Source organism: Helianthus annuus, chromosome 15, assembly GCF_002127325.2.
Source record: "Helianthus annuus cultivar XRQ/B chromosome 15, HanXRQr2.0-SUNRISE, whole genome shotgun sequence".
Classification (NCBI taxonomy): Eukaryota; Viridiplantae; Streptophyta; class Magnoliopsida; order Asterales; family Asteraceae; genus Helianthus; species Helianthus annuus.
Window position 1 is genome coordinate 11853365 of NC_035447.2, and position 9954 is coordinate 11863318.

Sequence of the window (9954 nt, forward strand, 5' to 3'; positions counted from 1 at the left end):
ATCTCCAAAGAACATTTCTGGTAACTCGGTCTGATAAATTTTGCACAAGGAACGTCCATTCCACACCATCTCCTTTACTTTTCCGATTTTTCCGATTCTGAACATTTGACCACGGACCACCCGAATCATACTCATACTCTCTCTCCATGGCAGCTCCGAGAAAACAAATGAACAGAGTAAGAACAGCCCTAGCGGTGTTAATGGGATTCGAACCAGTCTAGCTTAACTATACACAGATAGCCGCGACCGGTATCAGACCCGCTAAGCCCACCGGGAAACCGTACACACTCTGCGGGAAAGGAGGCCAGGAAAGAGATGGAACACACACTATAGAAAAAAGATGACCCCTCACAAGAACGAAGGACGAGACACCGGCCGAGATAGGGAGGAGGGTACGACTGTCGTTGAACTGATAACCAGGACCCTTCCCACTCATAGACACGTGTACTTTTTTTAGAGCTAGGGAAATGAACAGTGTTTTCAAAACGTGGTTTAGTCTTATTGATGCATTTGGGCGGTCATCACACTCATAGACACGTGTACTTTTTTTCCCCGTCATCAACCTTTTTAAAACAGTTCTAAATTAAATCTTAAAAGTCAAAAGTGGAGTTTGATTTCACGGTGGAGGAAGTAGTTTAGTTACAAATTCATGCCTGAAGCCTCTAAAGAGGTTTTCATAACAAAACTAAGTGTTGAACACATACCACTATTGGTTTGATTTGGTTTTTTATGCTAATCAGAAAGTGTATGTAACTTACCACCGTGAAGAACAAAGCGATCAAAACCTAGAGAATAATTCGGCTTCGTGAAGCTCTTTTCTTCATTCTTCTTCGGAGACTCTTTACCTTTGGAGCTGTAATTAAAGAATTTATATGACAATTTTGGTTTTTTGCTAGCCTTGTTTTTGGCTCTCTTGGCCTCAAACTGGTCAGACAGTTCTCACGGGCCTCATCAGCCTTCGATTTATAAATGCTTTCCATGAGCACACGCTTATTTTCAAAGACATTACCCTCAACCTTCATATCATGATATATATATGTCTGTCAATCTTTTTTGACTCACGGCACCTGCGAAGCAACCGTCTCAACACTCTCATTTCCTCATCCACAACATCTTTGTGGGCAATCTTGCCTCCCTTGTCTGTTACGCTTATCTAGAGTTGATCAAACAAAAACATTGTTATCTTAAATTCAATGAAACAAAACTTCTGTTAGTAAAAACATTGTTATCTTAAATCCCGAGTAGCAATCTTGCCTCCCTTGTCTCTCGGCTTCCTACTCGGGATGTTCTGCCCCATCATCCTTGACCAGATTACGGATGTTCTGACCTGGGATTATCAATAACAAAAAATAGAACAAAAATAAGTTAAAAAAAAAACACTTTTGAATTTTTACTAATAATAAGATAATAAAGTTTTAAAAGAAATCGGTAAACAATCAGTTAAATGTAAAATTGGAGACTAAAAAAAAGAAATTGGAGATATCTCCAATTTACAAGAAACAATTGGTGCAGGCTAACCATTGCAGTTGAAAGTATCAAAAATTACATTTTCCATACACAGTAACCTAGTTGTATAAAAAATAGAAATTAACCATAAAACTACAGATCATGTCCTGCACAAAAATAAGATATACACAACTTCGGTACACCAGACAAACATTCAAAACCACAAATCAACAAAAGACGAAATACACATCTCGGATATACGAATTAATTACGGATAATTATAGATCTGAGGCTATCAGGAGTACCCGAGAAATGATGAGTGACGATGGTTGCCAATGCCAATGGATGAAGAGTCATCGGCGATGGTGTACATGTAACGATTCAATTAGGTATGAAGATAGATCGGAGAGATGAGAGTTTAGACAATGCTCGTTTTCACATGGTTTCACTTTCACCAGAACCGCAAGAAAGAGCAACACAAAACACCATGGTGGCGGAGTGACGGTGGTGACCCTCCGGTAACCGCCCACCCTCTTCTCTCTCCATTTCCCCTTTCTCTCTCTTCTCGTTCTCTCTCATCTCGTTCTCTCTCATCTCGGTTCCGTCTCCTATCGTTCCTCTCCTCAAGACGGTTTTAAAAGGGTTGATGGGGGCAAAGAACCACCACAGCCACCACCATGGTGACCGGAGCACCGCCCACCCTCTTATCTCTCAGTTTTCCTTTTCTCTCTCTTCTAGTTCTTTATATTTAGAACTGTTTTAAAAAGGTTGATGACGGGGCAAAAAAAAGTACACGTGTCTATGAGTGTGATGACCGCCCAAATGCATCAATAAGAGTAAACCACGTTTTGAAAACACTGTTCATTTCCCTAGCTCTATTAAGGTTATATGTACTGGGGCGCGAGAAAGAGCCATAGCGCCGCTATGGCGTCTAGAACACCGCCCCCAAGGGCGCTATGTTTCAAAAATGGGTGGAGGGCGTCAGATTTTTCGCGGCGTTATTGTTGTTTGGTTAATTGAGTTGGCCAATCAAAAATAGAAGAGTTTTTTTATATTAATTAATAAAACTTAAAATTATTAAATAGGTAATGATGGGTAGGGGCTTTATGACTACGGCCTCAAATTGCATAACGCCTCATAAAGCCCCTTGCTGACGTGGCACGACACGTGTCGCATAACGCCCCCAAAAGGGCTTTATGACTACACATGGCCTAATAGATATTAACATTAATTTTTAAGAGCTAATTACAAGAACTCTTTTTTGAACGTAATCCTCATCTAAATCTATGAATAAACTAACTGAAATAAACGGTGGTTGACAGCGTATGCTATTCCTGCTCTTAACGTACACCAACAGGTGTTAAATGACTCTTTTACCTATCATTCATTTGCTCCCCTGATCCGCAACCAGCTTTAACCGAACTGAACCCACGGCGCGTCACCCGTAAATGAACCCGATTAACCCAACACAAATATGATGCGATGATTGGATATGATGCAATCAAGAGGCTCCACCTTATCATCTTCTTTCACGTCACGTATTAAGTTGTCTATTTCAAGATTCTTAGGGGGCGTTTGGTTCGCGTAATGATCTGGAATTGGAATTAAAATTTGTATAGGAATTAGAATGTGAAGGAATTGGATTTGGAATCTACACATTCCAATTGGAATTGGAAATTTTTGGAATTGGAATCTTAATTCCATTCTTGTTGAGTTATACATAAGATATTACAAGGGGGTATAAGAAATATGCACTTGTTATGAATATATATAATATTGATGGCACAAGCGTAATCAAGCAGTATGCTAATTTAATTCCGGCCATGCATTCAACGGCCTTATATTCACTCACAGGAAAAACATTATCTTCTAAATGTGAATGCTTCAAGAAGAGGTAAGAGAGATTTTCATTATCAAGAGGTGGTTAAATTAATATGTTTCTTAACGCTTTTTCTTTGATGATTATCAGTGGCAGTTCTAAATTCAGGGGCACATCAAAGAGTGTCTTTTCAGTTACTCACAGCAGGTAACATACCACTACTTTGTTAAAACATACTAATTTCAGAATTAATTTGTTTGTAGCCAATGGTACAGATAGGTTAATGCTAACAAATTATTTGTTAGCTTTTATAGTTTAAAGAAAATTTCATCTTCATTAATCCAAATTCACTTAAAAACCTAATTTATATTATGATTTCATTCCTTTTTTTTTCAATTTAGTGGTAATCATGTTGCGGCACTAGCTTTAGCTGCAAATCTTCAAAGAATTCCAGCATATGTGGTTCACTACCACATTGTCACTCTAATAATTCCAATAAGTGGTTTGTATATTCCGCTATCATCTATGAATCTTATGCTCTTAAGCTGTTTGTTTGGTTTCCTTATTGTTAACGCGAAGTTGAAACATGTAGGTGGTGGTTTAATTTCTGGGGTGGTTGTTGGAGCCAAGTCAAGGAATCCAGCCATACGGGTCTTGGGTGCTGAGCCAAAAGGAGCCGATGATGCAGCACAATCAAAAGCATGTGGTAGACTTATAACCTTGAGTCACACCAACACAATTGCTGATGGCCTTCGAGCTTCCCTGGGAGATATCACTTGGTAATAATATCATACACATAATAACTAGTGCCAAAAACATACATTAAATTCAATAGTCAATTATTTTGTGTGTGAAAGATTCTGATATGCATGTTGTTTTAGATGGTTTGTCGAAAACAAATTACTAGTTAAAAACAGTTTCACTCTACCAAGCATTAGAAATTAGTTATCAACAATTAATAGAAAACACATTAGTAAAATAATCACTTTAAAAACACTATGTCAAACTCACCCAAAGAAGATTTATTACATCTTATTAATTTATGTAAAATACATTCACAGAAAGTAGATTAGCCTTGTTATAATTAAGATAACCAAAACCAATATGGGCTTCCACAACCTTGGTTTAATATAATTATTTTACGTAGGCCAATTGTACGTGATTTGGTTGATGACATCATCACAGTGGACGATGAAGAGATTCTAGAAGCAATGAGATACAACTATGAGGTACTTAAGGTGGCAGTTGAACCAAGTGCTGCAATAGGACTTGCTGCTGTACTCTCCGATAACTCCAAGAAAAATTCTCGCTGGAATTGCTCTCAAAACATTGGGATTGTAATTTCAGGGGGGAATGTGGATTTAGGTGCTCTATGGGAATTGTTTTCACGGATTACCAGGACGTAATCTTTCTTGAAGGGAGTTAACCGTGAAGCTAAATGTTGTGTAACGCATGGGACTTGTTATGGGGTCATGATGTTCTCCTCAGTATATTTTCTTTTATTACATGTAGTTACTTCGATGGGTGTTTACTGTTTTTTGCATGGGTTTAGAAACACAAAGTAGTAGCAAGCATGTTATAGTTTTGACCCGGCCTACATGTCGTGGATTTGGCCCTTTGTGTCAATTTAACACCCTGACGTTTCCAAAAGACATCAATGTACCCCTGCTACCTAACGCCGTTAATTTCAACCGTTAGCCACTGACATTCTTGTTTTTGGATGGGAAGGAGGGAAACACGCGTGTATTGATTTGACAGGTGTGTCCCCCCTCGTTGGGCTAAGGGACCACGGGTTTGTGGCGGGCCAAGCAATAACCAAGGCAGAGGCGGCCAAAGTAGCTAAGCATGAAAAAGCTTGCATCAAGAATCAACACGTGTTTGTCCCGTTCGCTTTCGATACTTTTGGCGCTCTCGCCCCTGACGCGGTGCGGTTCCTCAAGCGGGTTCAGCAGGTGGTAGGCAGTAACACCGCGCATGTTAAGGGGCAGAATTTTGTGTTTAGCAGGGTAGGGTTTGCTATTCAGAAGGGGGTAGCGGCGCAACTTGTTGCTCGTCTACCTGCCATTGGTTTGTACTCATCTCTATTTTTATAATATTATATAATCAGTCTATCAGAATACATTCTTGAGAAAATGTATATTATCCAAGTTTATTTTGCTTCAAAAAAAAAAAAAAACGTTGTGCAGTTTACAATTTTGATTCGAAGTAGGTATATTGTGGTGATGAAAGTTTCGTTTGGTGCATTGATGATGAAGTAGGGATGTCACCATAAGGACCAGGTTCGCCAGAAACACGAAGCTTGCAGCGTTGTGCATCTCAAATGTGTTCTATATTCAGGATGGGATAATTATATATATATATGGAACCCATTAAGTGGAAGTTACCTTTGAAATCAATATTATCCGTTCGATCATGCTGAGATGAAATCTCAGCCGTTTAAACTCCCAAAAATAACCGCTATGATGGCGGTTTTTTTTACAGTTACTTGCAGTTTCACAGTTCCACACTCTCTCTCCCATAAACCTGCAGTTAGCGACGGTTCTAGCTTTTCACCTAAATTTCCGTTCTCTCTTCCCCACGTCGCCACAACTCCCCTAAATTCCACGTTCTCCACCTACCCACATTATTCGCTGGTAACCTCCCATGTTTCGGTAAACAAATACCCTCTTCTCGCATCTTTCCACTCTCCAGCCACCAATCTTCGTCTTCATCGTATCTCTCTGTAGTATCAGCCTCTCTCTCAAGGTACGTTTTAATTTTCATTGAATCAAAGGGTTTTTTTAATGGATTTATACGCTTTGCTTGTGTATTCATCATAGTTATGGGATTTACCCTAAATCAGCGAGATTTATGTTTATTTGCATATCTAGGGTTTTGATTTTTTGAGTTCACTGATATCAATTATCCATTAATCATATCTCTGAAGTCTAGCGCACTAACGGAGGTCCGATGGAACCGTTACAAAGTGGTCGTTGTTCATAATCATCGCTGGTCAACTGTCACCACGATCTTTTCTTTGAAGTAAACTAATTTTCTGGCGTTTCTTTAGTGTAGACTTTACTATGCTCTGCTGTGAAGCTTTTACGCAAGGGAAAGAAAGATACAACAATAGGAGAGGTATGATTATATCATCTTTCATAGTTTCACTACAATAGATGAAATTATAATATTTGCTTCTACATATATCTATTTCCTAATCAAAACCAGTTGTTCACTGTTGAACAAGTTTTATATTGATATATGCAAATCAACATTGATACCACTGGAACTTTCTTGCATGTGTAGAGTGCTCGGTGATCAGGTAACTGCCTGCACATATTAGTTGACTATATAGCGTTTATCTAATAAAAATAATGTTTTTCTGATAAATTCCGTTAAATTGTTGTGATTTTTTTGTAGGGCCAGAGATGATAAATTAAAGGAGTAACTTTGCAGGTATACAAAACAGACATCATTTTTTCATTGCTTCGTCCATCACCCAAAGTATTATATACTAATAATTATTTGATCAATCCCTGCAGCTGATGATTGAGAAGATATGGCTATGCTTCACATAATAAATAGAAAATAATATTATTGCTGTACTTTGACCCTGTTGGTGCACACCCTACTGGTGAGATTGGTGAACACTCACGTGGGGGTCCCCAACACTCATATGTTTTTTCAGTAAGTTGCCATTGGGAGCCTACCTGAACTTAAGAGTTTTTGGAACTGACTACTTAACTAAAGATGGAACAAGGGTATGTTGTGTAATGTTTACTTGATTGGATATTTAGATATGCAGTCCTTTAATATTCTATAATTTCATAGAAATTCTAAGGTTTTGAGTATGCAACGTTTGCGAATTTGATCTTGCTATTTCAATTTACACCGTGGACTTTAGGTACAGGATTATATCCATGTACATTTAGCTGACGGATACGCTGCTGCATTGAAAAAGCTCTCTGTCCCAAAAATAGGTGTGTCTATGTATTTTTTTCCTACTAATTACAGTTTAAAGAAATATGCAAAATTGATACATAGGGTTGTTTCATTTGTGTCAAGCTGCTGCTGTATTTGGAGGGAAGAGTTTGGCAACCCAAATATCTGAGAGATTTGCATATGAGGTTTATGTTTTTATAAGACTTGTCTACATATTTATTAAAAATTTGAATTAAATGTTTATTAATTAATCTGATATAGATTGCAGGCGCTATTTTTTTCATTATCTTTGTAATCCAGTCATTCTTTTCAACAATAGAATCATAAGTATGGATACTAGATACTACAAAGGTTTGTATTCATCATCTTTCTCATTTAGTAAAAGTCATCTAATAGTTAGATTATTAATGTCAAAATTCATTGCTTCCACCTTCAAGTCCTTTATTTATACTTTTGATTGAATGTTGGTAACTAGATTAAATATATAGGATGTGCCACTAGGATGAGCACGGTACCGTTCCGTACCGAAAAACGGGAAAAGTTGGTATCGGTACTGGTACCGAATATACCGGTTCGATACCGGTACCGGTACCGAAAAACGGGGAAAGTGGGTACCGTTACCAATACCTTAACAAATTCCTTTCTAATCAAATTTTCCCTAAATTATGTTAATTCAATTTCTTAGTTGAATTCTCTACTTATAATCTTATTTGATTATGATGCCAGAGTGTAACCTTGAAATGTTGAGGGGAATATCATTTGTGTTTAACAAAAATGTTGTGGTGACTGGTAAGTTGAATACAAGTGCTATTTTGAAAATGATACAATTTAACAGGGCTTTAGCATTATCAAATCTCCAAGTCTAATTCAAACCAACTAAAAGCTCAGTTATAGCAGCCTCAGTTTCCATTTTTATTATGCAAAGTAGAGTTTTTGCAAAAGAAGAACACCAGTTTTTAGCATCAAATTCCGATGTTTAAAGCTTGCGAGTCGGCGTCATTTTGTGTGGCTTTACTCTTAACAATTGTATGAAGTTTTTAATGAGGATTTAAGAAAATATTTTAATTTTGTCATTCTTCACTTATCATTAGTTATCAACTTATTAATATGACATTTCATTGCAATACTTTTAGTTATTATTGATACACACCTTTTCTTTGAAATACAAACTTGTCCATTGCTACTTCGAAACTTTACTAAGAGCGTGGGGTATGGTGGGGCGTGGGTTGGGGACATGGTGCGACACGTGGACTATGGGACACCCAAGACCAAAAGCCAATTTCAAAGGGGTATGGTGGGGCGTGGGTTGGGAGGCGTGGAAAAAAAAACCATTTCAAATGACTAGTGCTCTTGGCCAATGAGGTTCCGCCATGTCATGTGGTAGCCCCGCCCCACGCCCGGCCTAAAACTCCCGCCCAAGGGGCCACGCCCAAACCCAAGCCCACCCGGGGTGGTGACTTGGGCGTTTCTCTCCAACTCACGCCCCAACCCCCGCCCCATACCCCATAGTCTAAGGTAAGAATGTTGTTTGACACACTGGCTGAACATAACTTCAGGATTCTTTTCCATCTCAGCAATCCGTGATCCGATTGACCTAGGATGCAGGCTCACACCATAATCTACAAATAACCAGAGTGGCCTTTGAATTGTGTTCCGGAACTTACTGCTTCATCAAACCAATAAATTTTAAAGTGCTCGGAGAGGGTATAGAGGTTGCTTCTTGAGGTAATTTATTTTGGCAGTGATGCATGATTTAATTCAAAACTGTAACTTTGCAAGTCTTTTATTATATTAACAATTTGTTTTGAATTGATGGTAGCGCCCAGTTGGAGATTTAGAAGTTGTTGCCTGCTGAAACATGGGATCTTGGATAGAGCTTGTAACTACTCTATACATATCACCACTATATGCTAAAATAATGTTTTGGCCTCTTGCACTACCATAAAAAAGTCACTTCAAAGCTGCAGCAAAAATGAGAGCTATGAAGCTTGAAAATGGTATTTACCTTAATGTGGTCTCGGATTTTACAAAAACTATTCTTTCTCTTTTGTCAACATACTTCATCTTTTAGACAGTGCAGTGCACTTTTTTACTGAAAGGAGAAGCATCAAAATGATCATGATCATTCGTTTATTCTTATGTTATCACTGACTTGGCTACTGTTGCTTTCAACGAGGCTTGTAGGATGATTGGCTTTAATTTACATGTTCTAACGTTGATCATATTGTTTTTTTTATATTTTTATCAACTTAGAAACTATGCAGTTAAGTTAATATCGGTGATATATCAGTTATATCGGTCGTATCGGTCCCTTAGTAAAATATCGATGTCAAATATCGGTCAAAATATCGGTACCGATATTATCGGCGATATTGACCGATATTTGACCGATATAACCGATATATCACCGATATTTGACCGATATAACCGATATATCACTGAATTATTGTGTTAAATTGCTATATATATAAATTCTGCATTATATTAAAATTACCGATATCCCACCGATATCTCACCGAGATAACCTATATTTCAAATATCGGTCCTTGACCGATATCCGATATTTTACCGCATTAACTGCATAGCTTAGAAAATCAAGTTCCTTGAAGACTACATTAATGAATTTAAGGTTATGATTGTCTAATACACTCACCAATGTTGCATATAGATATTCTAATATTGCATTAGAGGCTTCATTTATTGATTGAGTGATCACTCGTACATATATTTTCATCTTTAAAGTATTTTAGTAATCAAATTATCACCCC

At 37.8% G+C, this 9954-nt stretch overlaps 1 protein-coding gene and 1 long non-coding RNA gene across 5 annotated transcripts; both read left to right on the plus strand.

Annotated features, from left to right (window-relative positions):
- The first annotated feature begins 3269 nt into the window (after window positions 1–3269).
- Window positions 3270–4896, plus strand: LOC110913297 (serine racemase). Its single transcript, XM_022158137.2, has 5 exons — window positions 3270–3340; window positions 3416–3472; window positions 3667–3767; window positions 3858–4044; window positions 4413–4896. The coding sequence occupies exons 1-5, from the start codon at window positions 3270–3272 to the stop codon at window positions 4669–4671; spliced, it is 675 nt and encodes a 224-aa protein (XP_022013829.1). The 3' UTR covers window positions 4672–4896.
- Window positions 4897–5534: 638 nt separating this feature from the next.
- Window positions 5535–9289, plus strand: LOC110910673. Of its 4 annotated transcripts, XR_002576383.2 has the most exons (10): window positions 5535–6010; window positions 6320–6566; window positions 6665–6700; window positions 6787–7005; window positions 7149–7224; window positions 7310–7371; window positions 7448–7537; window positions 7913–7975; window positions 8743–8911; window positions 9006–9289. It is a non-coding gene; the product is annotated as an uncharacterized LOC110910673 (long non-coding RNA). The 4 variants fall into 4 exon arrangements; XR_002576380.2 differs by having other exon boundaries at window positions 7149–7371; XR_004881642.1 differs by having other exon boundaries at window positions 6320–6382; window positions 6551–6566; window positions 7149–7537.
- The last annotated feature ends 665 nt before the right edge of the window (window positions 9290–9954 follow it).

Bases quoted from the DNA above. Each gene is read 5' to 3' on its own strand.
- LOC110913297 (XM_022158137.2), top strand. From the start codon at position 3,270: ATGCATTCAACGGCCTTATATTCACTCACAGGAAAAACATTATCTTCT. The intron at 3,341-3,415 runs GTAAGAGAGATT...GATGATTATCAG, and splicing joins TGTGAATGCTTCAAGAAGAG to TGGCAGTTCTAAATTCAGGG. The intron at 3,473-3,666 runs GTAACATACCAC...TTTTCAATTTAG, and splicing joins TTTTCAGTTACTCACAGCAG to TGGTAATCATGTTGCGGCAC.